Genomic DNA, 25,469 nt, shown 5'->3' with positions numbered 1-25,469 from the left:
CTACAAAGATTCGAGAGACCACCAAGAGCTAAGGCAGGGTTGAACAAGAAGGATCATCCCTACGCAAGGCCACACCTTCAAGACTGAGAGGCAGCAGTTTTGCCTACTACATAGAAACAGTCAGCAAAATGATATGGAGATAAGTAATCTACCTGATAAAGAACTGAAAGTAATGGTCATAAAGATGCTCTCTGACCTCAGGAGAAGAATGGATGAATACAATGAGAACTTCAACAAAGAGCTGAATATATAAAAAAAAGAACCAATCTGTGCTGCAGAATACAATAACTGAAATGAAAAATACATGAGAAGGAATCAAAAGCAGATTCGATGACAGAGAAGAACAGATTGGCAATCTGGAAGACAGGGTAGTAGAAATCATCCAATCAGAAGAACAAAAAGAAAAAAAAATTTAATGAGGATAGTTTAAGGGACATCTGGGACAACATCAAGTGTACTAACATTTACATTATAGGGGTCCCAGAAGGAGAGGAGAGAGAAAAAGGGGCAGAGAACTTATCTGAAGAAATAATGGCTGAAAACTTCCCAAACCTGGGAAAGGAAACAGACACCCAGGTCTAGAAAGTGCACAGTCCCAAACAAGATGAACCCAACAAGATCCACACTAAGACACATTATAATCAAAATGTCAAAATTAAAGATAAAGAGAGAATTTTAAAAGCAGCAAGAGAAAAACAACTGGTTACATGTAAAGGAACCCCCATAAGACTACTGGTGAATATTTCAGCAGAAACTTTGCAGACCAGAAGGGAGCAGCACGATACATTCAAAGTGCTGATAATAAAAACCACAACCAAGATTACTCTATCCAGCAAGGTTATCACTCAGAAGTGAAGGAGACATAAAGGGTTTCTCAGACAAGCAAAAACGAAAGGAGTTCATCACTAAACCAACCTTACAAGGTATGTTAAGGGGTGATTTGCAACCTGAAAAGTAAAGGCCTTAACGAGAAATAAGAAAACATGTGAAAGAGAAAAGTCTCTCTGGTAAAGGCAAACATATAGTAAAGTTAGTGGATGAAACACTTCTAAAGCTATTATGAAGGTTAAAAGGCAAAAGTAGTAAAATCAACTGTAACTACAATGAGTATTTAAGGAATACACAAAATAAAAAGATGTAAAATATAACATAAAAAGCATAAAATGTGGAGAGGGAAGTAAAAATGTAGTGCTTTCAGAATGTATTCAAACCTAAGTGACTATCCACTTAAAATAGATTGTTTTATACAGATTGTTATATGTGAGCCTCATGGAAACCAAAACCCAAAACCTTTAAATAGACAGACAAAAAATAAAGGGAAAGGAATCCAAACATAACACTAAAGAAAATCATAAAACCACAAGGGAAGAGAACAAGAGAAGAAAGGAACAGAGAAGGTTTACCAAAGGGGAAAAAAAAATATGAGAAAACAACGAACAAAATGGCAGAACATACCTATCAATAATTACTTTACATTACTTTAAATGTCTAAATTCTCCAATCAAAAGATACAGGGTGGCTGAATGGATAAAAAAACAAAAGACTCACTTCAGATCTAAAGACATGCATTGGCGGAAAGTGAAGGGATAGAAAAAGATATTTCATGCAAATGGAAATTTTTTAAAAAGCTGGAGTAGCAATATTTAGATAAAATACACTTTAAAACAGAGACTGTAAAAAAGACAAAGAAGGGCATTACATAATGATAAAGGGATCAATACAACAAGAGGATATAACATTTGTAAACATGCACCCAACAAAGGATCATGTAAATTTATAAAGCAAATATTAACTGACATAAATGAAGAAATTAACAGTAGTACAGTACTAGTAGGGGACTTTAATACCCCATTTGCCTCAATGGATAGATCATCCAGACAGAAAATCAATGACACATTATGCCAGATGGAAAATAGATATCCAAAACTGCAGAAAACATATTCTTTTCAAGTGCACATGGAACTTTCCCCAGGATAGATCACATGCTAGATCAAAAAACAAGTCTCAATAGATTTAAGAAGACTGAAATCATATCAAGCATCTTTTCCAACCACAAAGGTAAGAAACTGGAAGTCAATTATGAGAAGAAAACTGGAAAAAACACAAACGTATGGAGACTAAACAACATATTACTAAGCAATCACTGGGTCAATGAAGAAATGAAGAGGAGATTAAAAAAAATACCTGAGACAAATGAAAATGGAAACAATTTTCCAAAATCTGTGGGACACAACAAAAGCCGTTCTAAAAGGGAAGTTCATAGTGATACAGGACTACCCTGGTAAACAAGAAAAATCTCAATTAAACAAACTAACCTCACACCTGAAGAAACTAAAAAGACAAGAACAAACAAAACCCAAAGTTAGTAGAATGAAGAAAATAATAAAGATCAGAATGGAAATAAACGAAATAGAAACTAAAAAACAATAGAAACGATCAGTGAAACCAAGAGCTGGTTCTTTGACAAGATAAAGACAAGTGCTAAATCTTTAGCCAGTCTCACCAAGAAAAAAAGAGAGTGGGCCTAAATAAATAAAATCGTAAATGAAAGAGGAGATGTTACCAAAGAAATACAAAGGATCATAAGGGACTACTATGAACAATTATATGCCAACAAATTGGACAACTTAGAAGAAATGGATAAATTCTTAGAAACACATAACCTTCCAAAACTGAATCATGAAGAAACAGACAATATAAAAAGACCAAATAATAGTAACAAAACTGAATTAGTAATTAAAAATCTTCCAACAAACAAAAGTCCAGGACCAAAGAGCTTCACAGAGGAAATCTATCAAACATTTGAAGAAGAGTTAATACTTATGTTTCTCAAACAATTCCAAAACATTGATGAGGAGTGAATGCTTCCAAACTCATTTTACAAGGCCAGCATTACCCTGATACCAAAACCAGACAAAGAGGCCACAAGAAAAAATTAGAGGCCAATATCTCCAATGAACATAGATGCAAAAATATTCAATAAAATATTAGCAAACCAAATCCAACAATACAGTAAAAGGATTACACACCATGATCAAGTAAGTTTTATTCCAGAAATGCAAGGATGGTTCAACATCCACAGATCAATCAACAAAGAATAAAAATCATATGATCATCTCAATAGATACAGAAAAAGCACTCAACACAACTCAACGTCTGTTTACAGTGAAAACTCTCAACAAAGTGGGTATAGAGGGGACATACCTCAACATAACAAAAGCCACATATGACAAACCCACAGCTAGCATCATACTCAACAGTGAAAAGCTGAAAGCTTTTCCTCTAAGATCAGGGACAGGATAAGGATGCCCACTCTCATCACTTTTTTTACACACAGTGTTGAAAGTCCTAGCCACAGCAATTAGGCAAGGAAAAAAAAAAGACATCCAAATTAAAAAGAAGTAAAACTGGCACTATTTGCCCATGGCATGATACTATATATAGAAAACCCTAAAGACTCCACCAAAAAACTATCAGTACTAATAAATTAAGCAAAGTTTCAGTATACAAAATTAATATACAGAAATTGGTTGCATTTCTATACACTAATAACAAACTATCAGAAAGAGAAATTAAGAAAGCAATCCCATTTACAACTGCATCAAAAAGAATAAAATACCTAGGAATAAATTTAACCAAGGAGGTTAAAGACTTGTACTCTGAAAACTATAAGACATTGATGAAAGAAATTGAAGATGACACAAATAAATGGAAAGATATACTGTGCTCAAGGGTTGGAAGAATTAGTATTGTTAAAATGTCTATACTACCGAGAGCAATATACAGATTCAATGCAATCCCTACCAAGTAGCAATGGCATTTTTTACAGAACTAGAAGAATCCTAAAACTTTTATGGAACCACAAAAGACCCCAAATAGCCAAAATAATCTTGAGAAAGAACAAAGCCAGAGGTATCATGCTCCCTGATTTCAAACTATATTATAAAGCTAGAGAAATCAAAACAGTATGGTACTGGCACAAAAACATACACATAGATCAATGGAACACAATAGAGAGCCCAGAAACAAACCCACCCATTTATGGTCAATTAATCTATGACAAGGGAGGCAAGAATATACAATGGAGAAAAGACAGTCTCTTCAATAAGTGGTGTTGAGAAAACTGGACAGTTACATGCAAAAGAATGAAACTACTCTCACACAATATGCAAAAATAAATTCAAAATGAGTTAAAGCCTCATCCCACCCTATACTTGGCACAGTGCTCCAAGCAGAGATCAGGCTCCGGAAAAAAGTTCTGATTGGAGTTAGGAACAGACAGATGGATGGGAGGATGGGAAAGGAAAGTGGTGGGTTCCAGGGTAGGTACAGCACTGCTCAACCTTTTGACATTTTAATAATAAAGACATGCATTTTCTTTGCATTTTAGTTCATCACAAGTAATTATTTGGGTCCTGAAACTTTCAGGACACTTTTAGGCAACAGGAAGGGTCTGTGCACCCTTAGAACTGTGGCTTTTGTCATCACTCCCTGAATTCTTCATTTCTACAGGGAGCACAGCAGTCAGAAGAGCTAAATTTAGCTGGTTCTCATAAAAGAAAACGGGTGGTTCAGGGTCAGTAATAATCTCTGTAACCAAAGACAAACAGAGACGGATGACCGTGTCTTCGTGCTTGAAAGCCAGGATCTAGAAAACGTAAAGCAGGTGACTCTGGACTAGATCTCAGGTGGGAACTGAGCAGATGCCTAATTAAAAGGTGACAATAAAAAGATTGATTTCTTCCATTCTTTGTTTCTTGCTCTTAAAAAAAGAGTAACTTGAGCTTCAAAGTTGAAGCTTGACGTGCAGCCCAGCTGGTCATTTTCTGGGCCAGATGTTACAGTAGACTAATGAACGTTAGGTATTAGAAAGGAGGGTGCAGATTTGAGGTTCCAAAGGAATTTCCAAATAACATTATCAGGACCTAAATGTTATATCACTGAATTTTTAATGGATGGGCAATGATTTATACTGGAATATTCTTTATATCCTTCATGTTTGATTTGTCAGACTATTTAGAAGATGCCTCTTGAAGCAGACTAAGTTGAGACTAAAATTCCTACTTGAATAAAGATTTAATTTATCATAAATTTAGTTCAATAGTATATTAAATTATTATCTGTTTCAAAAAAAATAAGGCCTGAAATCTCGTTAAATAGCTAGAAAGACCTAGAAGTATATAAACACACAGATGCTATCAGCTTGGTAAAATTACTGATGTAATTGGTGTTTTATTGCACAGATAACCTTTCCACACAATTTAATTTTCATAACACAATTCATTTTTTTAAAGGCTTAAGAACAGAATCTTTTTCCCAGTTATGATTTGTCGATCTGCTTCCGAATTAAAATGAACGAATAAACAAGACCACAGATACGTCAGCTGGAAAAGAACGTTTTATGGCACTTGGGGAGTTGGTTCTTGACTGAGGTCTGCTCTCTGTAAAATTCAAGAACAGGGGCAAAGCCTCCCACCCATGCCCCCTGGGGATTTTTAGGGGGAATCCTTGGGTTTGTGATGCCCTTTAAAACAGCAAACTTGAGCCTCATTAACAAGTCCATGAAGATTAGGGAAGACTCCTGAGCCTTCTCCAGGGATTAGTTGCTACTTTGAAACCATGCTAGATTTGAAAAGGAATTCTCCCAGGCACCAGAGGATTGATTAATCTGCCATTTCTCCACTGAGATAAATGAAGGAAGAAGGAACGCCAGCAAACACTATCCTTTCAAAGGATCCTTGGGACTTCCCTGGTGGCGCAGTGAAGAATCCGCCTGCTAATGCAGGGGACACAGGTTTGATCCCTGGTCTGGGAAGATCCCACATGCCGCAGAGCAACTAAGCCCATGTGCCGCAACTACTGAGCCTGCATTCTAGAGCCCACAAGCCACAACTACTGAGCCCATGTGCCACAACTACTGAAACCCACGTGCCCTAGAGCCGTTGCTCTACAACAAGAAGCCAATGCAATGAGAAGCCGGCGCACCACAACAAAGAGCAGTCCCCATTGGCCACAACTAGAGAAAGCCCGTGCACAGCAACAAAGACCCAACGCAGCCGGAAAAAAAAAAAAAAAAAAAAAAGCCAGGAATTAAAAAAAAAAAAAATTCAAAGGATCCTCAAAAACCAAGCAATCTAGAACACAAACGCCAAGATTTACGAGTAGCAGGAAGTATGCTAGGGACTTCAAAATAAAACAACTTGTCTTGCTTATTTCTCCTGGCCACATATTTCTATTCTTTTCAGACTCTAGCTAGATGGTTCCCCAGTAAGATTTCCTCCTGGATTCATCTCAGAAGATTGACTCTAGCCTGCTCCCCTGGGCCACCTGGGGGCTGGAATGTACTAAGACAATGGAACTTAATATCTAAATTAGACCCAAACAAATTTAACCAAGAGGGAAATCAACCTCATAATAATGATATTTAGTATTTTCAAAGCCCCAATAAACAATGTTTAGAGTAGCTACCCCTCTTTTCCTTATTGTTAAATAATGTCATCAATAATATATAGGGCACAGATATTTAAACAACTTTCAAATGGGAGAGAGGTACCATAAGCCTGTCTTGGAGAACCGAGGGGAATCAGGAAGGAAACATGATTTTAGAATTAGTCAATGATATCGTGTCTCTTCTTCACCAGATGTGTGATCTTCACCTTAACCTAACATCCCTATCTTCCATAGGTCAGTGTAGGTTTTCCTAGTTTTATGGCAAAAGAGAGTTTGAATTTGGAGACAGAAGTCCTTTTTATAGGAAGCTTTATAATTCAGTCATGGTTGTCTGTTACTAAAGGCACAGAGGGGATTCTTTTACCAAGTGGGATGGCCTCAAACACACCCTCCAACTTAGCTTTCTTTCATTCTACAAGACTCTGAATTTGAAATTTTTGAGATTGTTCTACTGCCTCTCAAACTGGAGAGAGCAGGGAGAGCGGGTGCCCTTTATTATTAAGTCCTCACAACAATCTCTGCTTTGCAGAAAAAGAGAATAAACAATTTTCCCAACATCACACAGCCACCTTAGGTGGCTTCCAAGTCCGACTTTACAGTCCACTCAATTCCCAGTAAATATCCTTTACACTCCATCTATAATATGAGGATAACTGAAAATCAACCTCACTTTATAAATAATAATAATGAAAAACCCTAAGTCTGGAGAGCTTGAGTTAATGGATTTATTTTCACTGAACCTGGAAAATTTGGGGTAATTATTTAAGCCAGCTGATTTTCAAAACTGTAAATATTATAAAATAAATTTCAAATGTAAAAATGGATCTTAAAAATTTAAATTGTCATATAATTATAAAGCCAACCAGAAGAAAAAGCACCTTCATAGTTTTATCTATTTTCAGGACACCAAAAAGTGCTGTGTAGTTTGCAAACTTGAATACAAGAGATGGGTAGTTATTACCTTGCTATAATTAATTTTTACACCATGTACCTTTTTGAACATTTGTCTTAAAAATAGTAGAATATGGATATGCAATGTGATTGTATATCTTTTACCCATAAGGATTTTAGGCGATAACATCATTTCTCGTCTGCAGAGGTTAAACTCTTTCTTCATTGTTGTATTTCTGATAAGTATACAAGGTAAATTGCTGCTCATTTGTGAAGCATGTACATCATCTGCTGTAACTGAGAATTTTCTTCCTTTGATGGCTTCGTGGTTATCATTCTCAATACAAGTAATTTCAAGTAACTTCAGTTTTATAGGTTTAACTTCTTGCCAAAGCTTATGAATGAAATATTTGGTACTTGTGGCTTATGTCAAATGTACTCTTTTAAGGAAATTTTTTCACTGTAAATTTCATCTTTCAATTAACAAATCAATTACTTTTTAAGTCAATGTCACCCAGACTCACATAACAAAGTGCAGTTATTAGAACAAACAGGGCAGGGACAGAGTGACAGCTGTCTCACGCCAGAATGCTCCCATTCACCACGGAGTGAAATCTGACGTGTCCCCTGGTCCAGCTAAAAACTTAGCTAAAAATGCACATACATTTTACTCATTCTTACACTCTTCCAAATGCATATATTTTTTCTCTGGAGGGCTTTAAAAATACCTCGATGGAAGCATGTGGAGTTAACACACTGACTCGGGACAGCAAGGTGCACAGACTGGAAGCCTCCTTCAAGGTAGAATTAATTTTTTTCTCTTACAACTACCAGGTGTTACTTCTCTAAGAGCATTGCAGTAATGAAGGTATCTAGACCATAGGCTACGATACAAATTTGAAAGGTTCCCCATCTGAATTAAGGGCAGATGACAGTGAAGAGACACAGGGTCAAGCCCAGGCCCTTAGGGGACGATGCCTCTCGCAGGGCAGCCCTCATGGTCTCCGAACTTGTCTCCTCGTGGCCCAGGCATGGGTGAGAATGCCCACACGAGGGTGTGCCCAGTAACCGCCCAGCACGGGAGGGCATGAAGCACAGTGCATATCTCACTGTTACACTGTCACAACCTACCAAGGTCAAGGCCCCAGAAATCAAAGAAGGAAGAGGCACAAAGTCACATTTACCGATTCTTCATTCTCAAACTCCAGGTTATACTGCGCTGCTTCTTCAGTCAGTGGTTTCTGAACGATGTTCCTACAGACCAGCCAGATGGTCAGACTGGCTATGAACATGCCGACGTCAGGCACAAACACTCGGATCCCGTTGCCAGCATCCGCTCCCTTTAAGCTATGGAGGGGAAAAAAGCAGGGGGCGGGGGGTGGAGAGGAAATTTAGTTGTTTTTATGTTGCTATGGTTAAACCATCATAAAGTATGCTTAAATCTTCTTAATGATTTAAAATAAAGAATGCTCAGTTTCTGCCCAGAAGGTACCAGAAAGCTTTTCACCAACCCCGGTCTTATGTAATCTACTAAGATTCAGGAAACTTCCAGGGAGTTTTAGAAATAGTATAAAGAACCCTAAACCAATTCTCACTCCTAAAACGTGCTAATGAACTAACTTGTTATTAAACAAACCACGCATCCAGTACAGAGACAGGTGTTTGCAATCTAGCTGGAGCAGTTAAATACTAGATGTACACAAGCAGCTACGAGATATTGGGCCTTGGAAGTAAATCAAAGTTAGAAGGAAAAACGGAGAAGATGTTAAAGCAATCCTTGAATAGGAGCTCTTCATGATTTTGAATACTGATTTGATTTTGTTTTCCATCCTGTTCCAAGAAAGATCGTTAACAGAGAACTCAGAAGATTCGGTTCCAGTGTCAGTAGGACCTGACAGCTGCCTTTCACTGGAGGCCTTCCCCACATCCTGCGTCCTTCCTCTGCCCCAAAGAGATAACACTGTTTGTCTTCTTTATCTCACTGGACTCAGATGAAAGTGACCCAATGTGTATCAGAGATAAAACTTGTTTAGGGACAGGAAGCAGAAGATAGGAAATTATGCATGTAAAGATACATCGTTTTCCATATACACTTCATGTGATGAAATACATACTGTAGTCATTTACATTGGATATGTGATATATTGGTAAAAACATAATAATAGCAAGACCCCATCACCTAGAAATAACCATGTTAACATTTTAGTAAACTAAAACATCATATGATATCGCTTATATGTGGACTCTAAAAACATGATACAAATAAACTTATTTACAAACCAGAAATAGACTCACAGACATTGAAAACAAACTTGTGGTTACCAAAGGGGAAAGGCGGGGAAGGGATAGATTAGGAATTTGGGATTAACATACACACACTACGGTACATAAAATAGATAAGCAACAAGGACCTACTGTTTAGCACAGGGAATTGTACTCAATATTTTGTAATAACCTATAATGGAAAAGAATCTAAAAAAGAATATATATGTATACATATATATATGTATATATATAACTGAATCACTTTGCTGTATACCTGAAACTAACACAACACTGTAAATCGACTATATTTCAATAAAATTTTTTAAAATTAGTAATAATATCTACCACTTACTGAGCAATTGCTTTGTGCTCAGAGCTTCGTACATATTATTTAGTCCAACCAATCACCTTAAAGAGTTAGGCATTATTACTTAGCCTCCTTTTACATATGAAAAAAGTAAGGCTCCAAAAGGTAGACTTACTTCCCTAAAGTCACACAGAGAGTCAGAGAGAGAACAGAATTATCCTCGAGCTCCCTGTAAGTGCAAAGTTTATGCTGTCAACTGCTGCTTCCTCCTGTACGTATCCCCACGGCCTTCCCTTCCAGTCTTCCTTCTGTGCATGGACACACGTTCTTAGAGTTAACAAGACTAGGCTCATACTTTACCTACGGATTTCGACAATTTGTTCATTTAATACATCACTCACATTTTCACAACTCACTGAAGAGTTTTAAGCCTCACCACACTCACAGTCAGACAGGATTTACTTAACTAGTCCACTACTGTTGTACATTTAGAATATTTCCATCCATTTGTTACTATAATATAAATAAAAGTTAAATCTTCATTAAGTAAAGAGTCTTCTAATCCAAGATCTTCTAGGAAGAATTCCTTAGACCAGTCTAACTGGCTTTTTATAAAAATGGACTGGAAGAGGGCATCCCCTGTAGAAGCTTCGATTTTCCACATGACTTTAAACTCTTCTGAATAGAGAAACATGAAAGTGATGAGACATCCCTTTACTTCCATAAATAAAACACACGTGGTTGTGTGAAAGGTTTCTAAAGATGGCAAGTTCCTTTCATATGGGTTAAGAGTAAGTCAATTATGAAAACTTCATCCAAACTTTATAATTACTTATGAAACTTATAATCCAGAATCGTAACGATGAAACCTGATGATTGATTTCATCATAATAAAAATGTAGAGGTTTGCTGCCTACTTTTAAAGTACATCTAACATGATCAGACAGAGCAAAGGAGAATTAATATCACCAGAATGAGAACTCGGAGAGAGGCCAGAAAACAAAGGCCAGGCTGGGGCGGGGTAGGGGTGTTTCCTGTGTGGGGCTGCCAGGGGAGCTGGTGGGTCCTTCCCGGGTGGATTTGGGGGGATAAATTATTGTGGCTCCTTTGTGGAAAATGAGTTGACCATGGCATTTTATGAAAAGCACCAACCAAGCAGACTGGAGGAGAAAGAGTTCTTACAGAAAGCCAGCAGCACCAGGCTCCTCCCACCTGTTCTCTGCAGGCGCATCCCCATTTGCAAACAGTGGCTTTGAGGCTACAGCCCCAGCTTTGTGCTTCCTGGTCCCCAAAGAGACACTCGATAGCCCACATACACTAAGGGAGTAAATGAACGCAGCTTGCAAAAGCAATCCTCCACCTGCTGTGACAGAATGTAGCTCCTGGATCCAGTACTGGGCTGCAATCCGAGTCAGAATGGAATCCTTCAGCCACAGAGGTGCCAACCTATCAACTGCGGCTCTCGGGTCCCGAGCTAACACAGCAGCACATTCACGGCACTGCCTAGCGGACACAACGAGCCTTCAGAAGACGATAACACGGGCCGTGGACAATAGACAAAGTCCAACCGATATGTCCCGTGGGGACCATCTTATCACTAAAGTCTCCTTCTTCACTGTCTAGACCAGTGTCTACTGAGTTACATTAATCAGAGCGCTAGTCCTCAGAAGTGCTGCAAATTAAAGCAAAACAAGACAAGACGAAAGGAGAAAAAAAACAGTTGCTGGTCAAATAAGTGTTAGAAAATCACAACGAATATTATTATAGTAAAGAACTTGAGAAGTTCTGTAGTAAAACAGTAACTCTGAGCTTACTTAAGCCTCCCTCTCCCAAATTTATTTGACCACAAACCATTTCTTAGTTTTATCTAACACCTATTACATTCTGCCGAGCTAGTGCTCACGGCGCAAGCTTTAGAAAATGCTGACTCAGTGTCTCCTCACTGGTCTATAGGTTTGATCACAATGAATGGACAATTTGGAAACTATACTAACGTGTAGCTAATCTTTATACATTTGGTTTTGAATAAGCCCCTAATAATTGCAGTCAGTGATACCTCATTCCTCTCCCTCAGCCCTCCTCCCATCTATCCACCCACTCACTCAGGAAGTCACTGCAGCCATGGAGCTAGAAGAAACCAGAAAAGATCTAGTCCATTTCCTCATCTTGCAAAGAAGAAACCAACGCAGGGTAGGCTGAAGCCTGGACCAAATGCACAGCTGGCAGCAGAGCCCTTGTTGGGAGCTGCCACTCACTGCACTTGCCCCCGCTTTTACCTGGTGCCTCAGCTTCCCCCCAATCACTGCTCCCACCGCAAGGCCCGATGGCCCATTCCAACCCCATCCCATGCCGCCTCTGTGCTGCGCTGGACAAATCCGCTCCCACATCCACTCTCCCTGCTTTCCTTCCCTCTCCTGTCTACTTCTCCACCTCCCTCTGGACACCCCCAAAGGCTCACCTTGCTGGGAGATCCCCCAAGGGAGTGCGGGGCTGGGCTGTGCCCACCAGGCTCCTCTTCTCTGCCTCCCGCGTAAATGTTGATGAGTTGGCAAGGTCTAGTCCTCACTTATTTTTTCTAACTCCACATGGCAGACCTGAATGACACACTCACCACCGAGGCTCCACTCAGCATCTGCACGACGACTTACAAACCTGCACACCCAGTCCAAGCATGTCCCCAAGACCCATTTTCCTACTAGACATCTCCACTCAGTATTCGACAGCTTCTTACAACTAAATGCTATCTCTATCCCAAAATCTGCTCTTCCTCCCTTATTCCTCACCTTGAAAGATGGCGCTGTCACCAGTGTAGCAACCAGGACAGAACCTGGGCCCTGCCATCGGTCACAGGAAACTGGAGATTCTGTCTCCATGCCTGTGTTTCTCTTCCCCACTCTCCTCTATTTTGGCTTCTGGATTATTGAACGGCATCCTTGTCACTTTGCCTCAGGGCGTCCCCTCTGCTAAGCAGGCCTCCTCCGCATTAGCACCCAAGCTTAACTTTTAGAAGCACAGGTTGGGCACGCCCACCGCCCTGCTGACGAGAAAGGTCCATAGTCCCAAGCACACCCGCGAGGCCCTCGGTGTTGCAGGCCCGTCTGCCTTGTCTCTTGCTATGACTTCCTTGGACCTCAAATTCCACCCACGCTGACCGCATACACCAGGACAGGCAGGTGTTTGTCCCTCCGAGTCAGTGTGCGATCTTCCCCCTTGGACCACGACGCCCTTCTCACACACGCTTCCAGGGTGCCCTCATCAGTCAAGACTCACCTCCCACACCTCCACCTTGAAGCCTGTCCACCACCTGCCACCTTTAGATGCCTAACTGCCTATGTACACTTAATACTTTATGTCGCTAACTTGTTTGTGAACCTCTGTATCCAGGAGGACTATATATATATATGTTTACATATTACGTGTGTGTGTGTGTGTGTGTGTGTGTGTGTGTGGTACAGTGTGTGCTCTGAGTACAGGCTGGCAGAATTAATGTTATCTCCAAATATTTACTCTTTCCTTCCTATGACAATAGTTTGTGCAAAGTACTGTTGAAGAATTAGATCTGCTGTCTGCCACAAAGAGCCCCGTACTTTAGCTCGGGGAAGGTAAAGTACAAAGGGCAGGACACGTCACTGTGGTCTGGGGAACAGCTGAAGATCGAGGGGTTGATGAGTAACATCTTAATTATTTGGACACAATTTAATTTTCAAAACTGGAAATTATAAGCCATTCAGAATACATATGCAGTTTTATTAAATGCATATATTGGAGAAAACATTTCAAGAAAAAGAAATATGTGCTGTAGCTAGTGAACAATGGCTTGATTTGGTGGGATTTTTTATGTATTCACTCCAAAGATATTTACTGAGCCTCTAGCACGTGCCAGGCACTGTCCCTGGGCACTGAGTGTTGGTTATGAAAGTGTCTTAAACACAGAGATAAGTCAGGAAGAGGGGTTATGGCCAGGTCCTCCCTACTGGACTCGGATTTCTGGCAAAGCATCCACATAACCAGAACGGCTGAAGGGTTCAGAGCAAATGAGGCCCTACTGTCATCACGGAACTGAGACTGCAGAGGAAATCGTGCACTGGTCTCGAGAAGTGGTGCCCAGAGGCGGTGTTTCCATGAGCGTGAGGTGTTGTGTGGAGGTGGCAGGTCACCCTGGAAGCCACGTGGGGTTTGTGCCTGAGAGGGAAGTCTTGACTGACAGGGTGGAGGTGAGAGTTTTCTTCTCATATATGTTGGCTAAAGTCAACAGTGTAAATTAGATGGTCCAGGGACCACGCACAGCACAGAGTAAATATTTGTGGAAGCCTCCATAAACGGATCGTCGGTGCGCATTACAGAGCATTTAACAACAAATTAAATTTTATTTCAAATAAATTCTGCATTTGAAACCAGGCTGACCAGGTTATGGGTAGAAGCCCTATGCTAATAAATTAACGAGATCGATGAATACATTTCCCCATAAAACGTTATCCTACATAGCTCGACTTTCCAGGCTCAGCTCAATTACATTTTCCATATAGAAAAGCACATGCTAAACTACTTAAAACATCATGTTCTCTTCAACAGGCAGACATTTCCTTTCCAATCTGGTTAGTCACATTGATCCTATTTGTTCAGAGAGATTATCCCTCTTGAAAGGGGGTCAAGGAAGCTGGAAATTGGGAAAAACCCACATATCCATCAAGAGGAGAGAGAATAGAGCCATAAAATACTATGAATCAATACATCAGTGCAAATGTGCGTGTGACCATCTCCATCAATAAATATGGATGCATCTCACAAACATAATATTAAGCAAAAAAACAAAAGAACTAGCAAAGGTACAGAATATAGACCAGTTAGAGATTCACCCATAAAGAGCTCCATGAAAGTCAGGAGACAGGGACTCAATCACCTGTGCTGGTGGTGCCCAGGTTCTTAAGATCCTTGAAAGCTGGTTGGTACATACAAAAGGATATCTTTAATATTTCATATTATTTTTAAAAGTCAGAAGAGACACACTGCCTAGAATTCTTCGTGTAGAACACATCTTGAAAACACAAAGTCAATTATCTGCCTGGGAAAGATAATGACCAACTGATGCAGTCATGGCCATGATTATATTTGGTCTGATCGACTCATTAATCAAATTCAATTACCATCCTCCTATCCAAGTCCAGGGATGCAGTGAGGCAGGTGTGGATATTCATGGGCAAACCACTTTGCTTTTGTGAGTTTCTCACCAACAAAATGACTTCTTGGGGTCGTCCCAACTGTCAAGTTTCATTCTGACTCAGAAAATTCAAAATAAGGAGGCAGGGAAATGAAGATGGAGCAAAGAAAGAAAAGCATTGGAGTTTCAGGTACGGCCAAGAAGCAGACTCAGGAATAAACACAACCGCCGTCACCTTCAGAAGCTAGAAAAGAACAACCTCATTTATGCCATTCCTTTTGGGAAGCGAGTCCTTTGGTTCAGAGTTGGTAGGAAGGTCAACGTCAATTGAATTCCAATAAAATAATTAAAATGTCAAATGAGCATTATTTAAATGAATATGAACTGCTGAGATGGTTATACTTGGTTTTCTGGTGACCTCTGGAGCCCAGGCACTGATGCTCGACCGCGGCTCCACAGAAGCGGAGCTGCACAGGGACAGGGCTGCCCCAGGGCCTCTCCCCGAGCTCCCATCAGGGTCCCACTTCAACTCCTAGATGGACTGGTTCAGCTCTTCTTTCCTCCAGGGCCTTCACTTCCCCAGTAGCGCCCACAACTGTGCACAGTCTAGCTCCTGAAATACATTCTTTGCCTCACACCGGCTCCCCACAAACCCTGACTGACCCACCCCCATGGTGATCCTCTAATTAGCTTGCACAGGCCTTGCGGATGATAGCAACATGGGAAGTGAGGAAAATCTAACCTGTGTAAACTGCAGCCCTCACTCTGGAGCTGGGTGATTTACTCCAGATAATTGGAAGACACACGGTCTCGGGGTCTCCTCTGCGGGATCTGAAGTGTGAGGATTATGAATCTAATCTGCACACGTTTCTGCTGCAAAGCAGTCCTCACATGTCACCGTGACGTCTGCAAAGGCCATGCGATGTAAGCATTTGTCATCACTGCGGGATCCACTCCCAGTGAGGCTGGAATCAACTTCCAGTCTCCCCCACCCACCCCAGCCCCGCTTGCTGCCACCGTGCGGAGCGTCACCGTGCAGCTCAGGGTTCTCCCAGCTTCAGGCCACGACTAACTAGTTTATTATCAAATAAAGGCAGTGGCACAAACCAGCATTTTCTTTTTCATGAAACACAGTAGAATAAAACAGGAGCACACTGCATGCAGTAAGAGCAGCTATTGTTTTTTGAAACTGTAGGGATCTGTGTTGTATTGGATCATGACATAAAAGTGTACTGGTGTAGTCACAGTAAAAAAAAAAAAAAAAAGCTTCAAAATCACTCTCCAGCACAGCTCTGTTCTATCAAACAGGTAGCAGTTGTGTTGAGGACAGATGAAGATAACATAAATCCTTTCCTCAAATCTCTCGGAGCCAAATGTGTTGCAAAATTCATACTTTTCCAGATGTCAGGAAGGCGCCTCTTACAAGATGATGTAATGGTGGCAGCAGGGACGAGGGCAGTGCCCCCCTCCCGCCCCGTCCCGCCCCAAGCACACACACCTGTGACCCTTCACGCTCAATGCAATGGTCTCCCCTTGGCTCCCAGGTCAGTTCAGGTCAGGTTTTGCCAACAAGAAATTAGGCTAAAACATCAAGTTTTCAGAGCATTTTCGGTTTTGAGATTGCAGATGAGGGATAAGGTTCTTTACTCAAGCACGTCATAACAAACTAGAAATATTAAGCTGTAAAACAAATCAAAATTGTTCCAGGAATAAAATATTAATCAAAGGAGTGAAAAAAATCTCTGAATTTTTACCTGTCAAAAGATGCACCCTATGTTCCGTAAATCCAAGAAATGAAAATATAAATTTGTAAGGCATGAATTATGGCGTGTTGGCCCGCACTGCAAATAGAATTGCCAAAGCATCTCTCTAAATAGTTTCCCGTGCAGTTAAAATGTGATTTCGTTTTCAAAGTTTTTTCAGAAAGCATTTCAAGTAATTTAGGATTCACTGACTGAAGGCAGACTAAAAGCAGAGGACATAATCAATAGACGTATCAAAATATATGTCCACACAGAGACCTGTAGGCAAAGGTTTACATCAGCTTTATTCAGAATCACCAATAGCTGAAAACAACCCAAACATCTACCAACTGGACCCTGGATAATTGTGGTGATCCATACAATGTAATACGATTAACAGTGAAAGTAAGGATACTTTCAACTCAGTGGATGAACCTAAAAAGCATTATGTTAAGTGAAAAAAGCCAGACACAAAAGGCCACAGACTGTGAGTCCATGAGCCCAAAGGTGGGGGACTGAGGACAAAGGGGCAGAAGGAGGCTTTCTAGGATGATGAAAATATTATAAATCTTGAAATGGTGGTGATCACATGACTGCATATGTGTGTCAAACTCATAGAACGACACACCTAAAAAGGGGAGAATTTCACTGGCTGTAAATTACACCTTAGTAAATGCGATGGGGGGAGGCACTGGAGTAACAGCAGTATGAAGTGTCAAGGGCAATAGAGGAGAAACCCCAAATCTGAGACAATGTAAACAGGAGAAACAGCGGCAAGCAAACCTAACCAGCACTTGATACGAATGTCATGTTTTAAACCGGCTGCATCTATAGATATGTTAACTGTTGAAAATGTACTGAATGGCAGAGATTGTCCTGGGACATATCAACATCCGAAAAGGAAGGTGGTCCCAAAGGTCCTTGAACATCTCACTACAGTATTTCCATGAAGCTGCCTCCCCCAGGGGATTTCCCTAGGAGAAAAATTTACAGCAGGGATAAAATTAACAATGTGGGATGGAGAGGAAACGGTTTCTTTTGCAAATCCCTTTGCTTGAAATTCTAGGAAATTATGTTTGAGCAGTTCAAGACCTATTACAAAATCACTGATTTATGGGTTTAGAGCTAGGTTATTGGGAGACTTTTCCTCTAAAGATAGATTCGTCATTTTTATAAATAAACAAACAAAATAAACACTCCTAGAGTGAGTCGTGGCCACTGAGGTTTGTATGCCTGCAAATCTGGGCAGTGCGTGTTTCTGCCCTGTTCTCGGGCGGCGAGTCTCCTGCTCTGGACGGGCTGGATTTCTCAAGGATGGTCACAAAGTTCGTGCTCACCATCTTCCGTGTCCCTGTCACGACCCCTCACAAACTCTCCCCACTCCCTGTGCAAATACTGACCTCCTTTGATTCACCACCACAAAGCCAACCGCCCACACTGGGTCCCTATAGTCTGGTTCCCTGATAATGATGGACACAAAGCTGTCCCTGTTGACCCTGAGCTTTCGGTTGTCTGCTGAGAGTGGGTCAGCAATTCAGGATGGGGCTGTTTCTTACACTTCCTTTCCACCCTCTTCATGTCTCCCTCAATGCTAGGTACCAGGTCTTCATGTAATAAATACCCCTTTATTGACTTGTATAAGAAATCATCATTTTTTATAGTTGATAAATTTGGTGGGACTGAATGTTCCATAAGGGCTAATGTTTAGGCTGGAATGACGGTGTCATCCTCCCAGGCAGTTGAACGAACAAGCCTTTCAATGAAATGCCTACTACGTCCAGGGCCCTGGAGCTTCCTCCTGGTACACGGGCGTTTTAATGTCCTGTGTCTGTGGATTCCACAATCCCAGCCCCTCCTTATAAACAGGAAATTCCCTAAAAGAGGAAGGAGTCTGGCCCAAGCTTCTACCTGATTCCTCCTCCCCAGCCCAGGGCTCCGCCGACTGTTGTTTGTCCAGAGAGAACATGTGTCCAGCAGCCTGGGGCTCCCCCGGCTTGTCTGGCAGAGAGAGCCCATGACCTTGTGGGTCAGTTCCACCCCTTCTGGAGCCGCCACGGAATCAGGCCGGGGTGGTGCTGTTGGTCAAACAATGTGCAGCATCCAGGCCTGAGTGGGGCTGGGGACCATGGGGCCTGACCTAGGAGGTCCCCACGGCAGGGACAGCACTCCCTCTGAGCCCGTGCCCGGCAAAAAATGGAGGAAGCTTTGCTTTTGTCTGTTTTGGTTTTATTCTTTTCCCTAAAAGTCACTCAGGCAATTTGTGGATAAGGATACACAGCCTTCCTGGGGTACAGGGGGAAGTGAGGGGACAAACGCTAACCACTTAGCCACTCAGCCCAGGAATCCAGAGACAGAGAAGAGTCAAACGGAACAGCATCCCTATCTCAGCATCATTTTCCTTCAGAACTTACACACCTGTTTTCTGGAACGTGCTGGCGTCCACCCGCACTTGGGGCAAAGCCAGCGCTCCGCTCAGATTTCTAAGGACAGGGTCCTGCACCCCCCAGAACACAGTGTATGTCCATCAGCATCCCAACACAAGACACCAGCACATTCACCGAAACAACACTCACTCCAGGATGGAAGCCAGTGATCTGCCTGGATTCCTAAGTCAATATATTTCGCCGGTCAGAGCCGAGAGCAGAGATTTCAAACACACCCATTTCCCGAGAGGACCAAGTGAAACAACCTTCCCTCTCTTTGCGGCAGGCGGGTCAGCGATAGCCGCGTGAGGGTCCCCTAGGCTGCTCCGCCTTTTCTTATCTGGTGTTTATGGTCCCCGGGCTGCTGTCTTGTTCATTGACCAGCATTTCCATTTGCTCTGTGGATGACAGGCCACCAGGCCATCTCACAATCCCCAGGAAGAGTGAGATGGACCTAAACCTCAGTAGTGACCACAGGGAGGGTGTGGAAGGAGGGAACAGACATCAGAACCTCTCAGAGGTAAGAAGGAGTCTCTGTCTGGGTAAGTCAGTGGGTATAGGAGAGTCTGGTGTGTGTGGGGGGGTCCTGCCTGACCACAGCTTCCCAAGCTCCCCCAGCACTGAGGGATGGGATAAACTGAGGCAACAGGATTGCCCCTGGTTTGTAATCAGACCTTCACAACGTCCACAGAGGTTAGCAACAAGAAGAGGCACAGGCTCTACAATCAGGAAGACTTAACTGTCATTTAGTCCTGTGTAAAGAAGTCACTTAACCCTCCGAATGTTCACTGTTAGCTACTTCCAGTATTTTGTATATGTTTAGAGAGGTTTGTGTGGCTGTGAGCTTGTAGAAATAGATCAGGGCATAAGAAGAGCCAGGAGGGGGCTTCCCTGGTGGCGCAGTGGTTGAGAGTCCGCCTGCCGATGCAGGGGACACGGGTTCGTGCCCCGGTCCGGGAAGATCCCACATGCCGCGGAGTGGCTGGGCCCGTGAGCCATGGCTGCTGAGCCTGCGCGTCCGGAGCCTGTGCTCCGCAACGGGAGAGGCCACAACAGTGAGAGGCCCGCGTACCGCAAAAAAAAAAAAAAAGAAGAGCCAGGAGGAACTGTTTCCACTTTGTTCATTGTGGATGACAGGATTCTGATGGGAAACCCAAACAGTTCCTATGAAATATGCCTCATACAAACTGTTGCTTTATCCAAGCGAGGATGTCTCAGTCCCTAGCTAAGGTGTTTGACTGGCTGGGCTGCGGGAAAGACATTTTATAGCAGCTAAAGCTACATTAAGCGCTAATTTCAGACTCTCGCGATGCAGAGCAAATGAGAAATCTGAACCAAGGGTTGAGAGTATCTGTTAGCACGATTCTCCAAAACATTCCATTCCGTAGACTCAACATCCAAATTTTATCTCCCTATCAAACAGCGTGAATTTCCTATTATTCATCGTGCTGTCTGCACCAAGACTTGAAAGCTTTCAGTGATCTATTACACAGTTCATTTGCTCGTGTCATTAATGAAATCTAAAACGTTCCGGCTGGTACCTTGCATTTTGTATAGAACAAGGTGCCAAGGTTACCACCTGGGAATTCCGGGTTTCAGTTCATAAATTCTCTGTAGGACCTGATCTTTACCACTCATTCAGTCAAAGACTGTTTATATTAAGTCCTAGGGACCTGACTTAGTGAAGATGGAGATTACAAGTCAGAAAATCTTTTCTTCCAGAAATATTTTGAAGGAAAAAGGATGAAGGATTACATCTTTTTTTTCTAGAAGAAAAATAGATCTGTTCACCAAATACTTATTAAATGATGTCATTGTGCTTAAATAAAAAGAGTTTCCTTTCCAAGTTGGAAGTCAAAGTCCTAGGTAAAACTCTCAACAGACTAAGAAATGGAAATCACCTACTTTTATTATACACACACATAATACACATACTCTCATACACACACATACACATAGACCATACACACATGTATGCATATATTAATCTATAGCTTTTACTCTGAGTTTCGAGTATACCCAAGATATATTGGCAGATCAAAGAAAACAGCAAATTTGATCAACTGCATGAGTAAAGTTTAATGAAACCGATTATATGATATCACATGGATGTAAAAGCCTCAGATGTAAGATCTAACTTTTCTTTCGATTCTTTCGACACTTGTTATGGACTGAATGTTTGTGTCCTCTCAAAATTCAGCTGCTGAAATCCTAACCCCCCTAATCCTAATACCCCAGATCCTAATGCTGTGACAGTATTAAAAGATGAGGGCCTTTGGGAGGTGATTAGGTCATGAGGGTGGAGCCCCCATGAATGGGATTAGTGCCCTTATAAAAGGGACCCCACAGAGCTCTCCTGCATTCTTTCTGCCAGATGAGGACACAGTGACCAGATGGTGTCTGTGAACCAGGAAGCAATCCCTCACCAGACACTGAATCTGCCAGAGCCTTGATCTTGGACTCCCAGTCTCCAGAACTATGAGGAATAAACGTTTGTTGTTTAGCCCCCCCGTATGTGGTGTGCTGTTATTGTAGCTTGAAAGGACTAAGACAGTATTTAATACATTTTTAGCAAGAATGAATGAGACCTCCATCTACTGTCCTATAATGAAATATGGCCATCTCCTGACAACAGGTTTAAATAGAATCTAAGTCAGAATCCTGGTCATCCTACAGGTGTGTGCTGGCAGCCAGAACTTTATTTGGACTAAAGATAAAACCATGCAGTTGGTCTTACTCATAACACAGCAGCTTTCTCTATTGGTGCCTAAGGGGACACCTAGTCACCACATCCCTGCAAATTTTGATCCCGAATAGTCACATCCCACTATACTAGGCTGCGGATGTGAAGATGATCCATGGGTGGCAGGGTACCAAGCCTTGGTTTCCAGTTCCACTCGTTGGTACGGAGCTGATAACCACTTCAGAACGTTGGAAAGTTTAACAGAGATGATGCCTACACAACACTGTCTACTGAGCTTTTTTGAATATTCTTCCTGTCATTATTGATATAATAATTCTCACCAAATGGTGGCAAAACAAATTCAGTAGTAATAAATTCCCATCTCACTGTGTACATTCAGACCTGGATGTTGACAAATTCCAGTTTAAAATTCCCATTTCCAGTTCTTCTGCTTAACTTCTCTGTGTCTCGCATAACCATGTGCAAAAGGAGGGAGAGGGTATCTCTGGGTCTCAGAAGCTCCATGACCCAGACACGAATGTGTGATTCTGGGACCTAAGTTTAACTCTTGCTGCCCACCTGCTTCTGGGTAATTGAGGGATGGGAATGAACATTTATTTGCCGATTTTACAATTTGAGAAAGAAACACAACGATGTCTTCATCTAAACAAGGCTTTTAAAGTGGGGTTCAGGGACTGTGTTGTACTTTTGAATCCCCTGAACCTGCATGTAAAGTTTTTTTTCTTTATGTGCGTATGTGCATTTTTCTGGAAAGCTAGTCTATTACTTTCATCAGACTTTCTAAGGATCTGAGACATGACACTAACCCTTCTCCCCCCCAAAAAAATTGTCAGCCAAGGATTTCTAAAGAATCATAATTGTTGATTAAAGTAATAATATTATGAATAATAATAGTGCTATTTTGGGCTTTCATAGAATAAATCAATGCCAAAGAGAAAATCGGAATCCAAGCTTTTTAGTTTAGTATCAGTTAAGATGGTTTAGTACTGGCTTCTTCAGAAGGCAAACCCAGGGTGGAGGTTTATTTGGGAAGCCCTTCTGGTAAGTACAAGAGGTTGTGACCAGTGAGGGATGGAGGAGAGAGACACCCAGACAGGTGTCCTGTCTACAGGTCGCTGCCATAAGGGACAGAAGCCTATGCAATGCCCTTGGGTTGTCCCCAAGACTGAGCAGGGAGGCGGCAGCCCTTGACCATGACTGCTCACTAACGCTTCTGGGCCTTTCCCCTCAGGCCCCTCCAGCACTGCCTGTGCTGGAGCGAATTTCTAAGGGGCAGGAGGAAGCCACCGGGTGAGAAGCAGAGAGCTGCAGGCACTAGCTGGGGAGAGAGCAGCTGCGGGGTGGGCTCAGCCACCTGGACGAGACCCGTTTCATAATCCATCTTCTCCCACGCACCAAGTCCAAGTATTCACCAAGCTGTGATTTCAGACTGTATTTCCTGAAACACACTTGGTTCACACCCTCTCTCATATTCAATGTCACTGTCTCATTCAGACACTCGTAATCGCCCTCTGAACTCCTGCCATTGCTTTCTACAGGGCCTTCTGGCTCATCCTCTGGTCTGTGTCGCTGCCCACAGGACATTACTAGAAGCACACCCAACATCTTCCCCAGGCGTTACATCCTTCAAAGGCTCCCCAGCACTACCAGGTAAGAGCTACACTTCTGGTCTTGTCCGCAAAGTGCTTCCCGATGCGTTTTCACTGTCCTCAGTTTAATTTCCACGCTCATTTGTGCCTCATGCTCCACCTCTGACAGACGTACTCCAACGAAGCCATCCTCCAAAACCCTGCCTGGCAGCCCCTGAGGTCAAGCTTCCACAAACAGCTCCCCCCTCCCCCAACTAGGTAGCCAGGCTTCATCTCAGTCCTACCCCCCACATACACAATGACCCACCCTTGCTCTCCTCCACTTCTGTGCATCTATCATTATATGGTATCTGGTACATAGTAGGTGCTCAAAAAACACCCTCAAATGATTGCACTAAATGGAAGCATGAACTCACCATATCATCTTTAACGTTTACATGTTGGTATTTTCTATCAGACCAAGACCATGTCTCCCCATTCCCCTGCCCCCAGCCCCCAGCATAGTTATAATAATGCAGGCGCAGCAAACATGTGTGGACCCAAAGCATCATCAGTGCTGGCATGGCGGGTTGTAGATGAATGGGAAGCAGAGTCACATAAACCTAAGTTCTCATCAAGCCTCTGACACTCACTAGCTGTGTGATCTTGAATAAAATACTTAACCACTCTGGTTTTACTTCACTCATTTGTAAAATGGGGATGGTACACACATATATTATATGACTTCTTCCAACTAGACCCTCTCCTTTCCTGTAACAAGACTGTACATCCTGGCCATTCCCGTGTGACTGCAGGGCACCCCTGTAGGAAGAACCTGCTTCTCTGGCCATGACCTTGGAGTTGGCCACGTGACCTTCTCAGGCACTTGAAAGTAGCGGAAGTGGCCTGTGTCCCACCTGGGCACAGGCTCTAAAAGCCATGGTGGTTGTAGCAGTTTCTGCCCGGTCGCAAGCAAGGCATCCACCTAATGAAGGCCCTGGTTCAGCCTGGATCCCAGAAAGAAGAAGGCGCTTGGAGAAGATCCACAGTCGATCCAGCTTTTGCAGCTGATGTTTAATATGAGCAAGAAATAAACCTCTGGCCTCCTAAGTCACTGAGATACAAGGCTGTTAGCCAGAATAAGCCAGCAGAATCCAACTCTCGAAATGCTGTGAGAATTCCATAAACCAGACGAGCACTTAACAGAGAGCGAGGCCAGCGTATGAGAGATTTGAACAAATCTAAGTGCCTTCCCATCACGTGTGCATCTAGCCCAGGCGTGGGCACAAAGCAGAGGTTTGAAAATGTTCAAGTAAATGAATAAATAAATAAGTTGGGCTTAATTTTAAACACCAAAGCACAGAAGTATCCTTTACTTCCCGTCATTTTCTGAATATAGATTATTTTGACAAAAATTTTGTAACAATTTCCAAATAGCTGCTAAAGTTTCTAGAAATATTTATATACAGTCTGAAAAAATTAAATAATTTAGAAGTTCATCTTGTGGGAAGCTAGCACAACAACAGGGTAAATCTTTTAATCACAAGACATGCATTGTGTGCAAAAGTACTGCTATTTTAAAAGCTACAAGTATGACAACACACAACTACAACCCAACTAGGACCTCCCTGGTTTAACTCGGTAGACCACAAGATTACAGTAATGGTATGATTTGAATTTAATGTTTTTTCCTTTCTATGTGCTTCTCAGAGAAGTAATATATAGAAATGCTTGTCTTGCTTTAAATTAATAGGTATTCATATTATCCACTTTATCATACAGACTTAGGAACTTAAAAATTTCAGAAAAATAGGGCTTCCCTGGTGGCTCAGTGGTTGAGAGTCTGCCTGCCGATGCAGGGGACACAGGTTCGTGCCCCGGTCCGGGAAGATCCCACATGCCGCGGAGCGGCTAGGTCCATGAGCCATGGCCGTTGAACCTGAGCGTCCGGAGCCTGTGCT

At 42.2% G+C, this 25,469-nt stretch overlaps 1 protein-coding gene across 3 annotated transcripts in view; it reads right to left on the bottom strand.

The window, feature by feature from the left end:
• PIEZO2 (piezo type mechanosensitive ion channel component 2) overlaps window positions 1-25,469 on the bottom strand; it is a 334,394-nt gene that overhangs the window by 141,513 nt on the left and 167,412 nt on the right. For all 3 annotated transcript variants that reach the window (XM_060028655.1, XM_060028656.1, XM_060028657.1), the window contains exon 5: window positions 8,526-8,688. In XM_060028655.1, the coding sequence (XP_059884638.1) occupies window positions 8,526-8,688 (163 nt within the window). The remainder of the gene's footprint in view (window positions 1-8,525; window positions 8,689-25,469) is intronic.

Source organism: Delphinus delphis, chromosome 13 (assembly GCF_949987515.2).
Source record: "Delphinus delphis chromosome 13, mDelDel1.2, whole genome shotgun sequence".
Classification (NCBI taxonomy): domain Eukaryota; kingdom Metazoa; phylum Chordata; class Mammalia; order Artiodactyla; family Delphinidae; genus Delphinus; species Delphinus delphis.
This window is presented reverse-complemented; position numbering and strand designations above follow the sequence as displayed.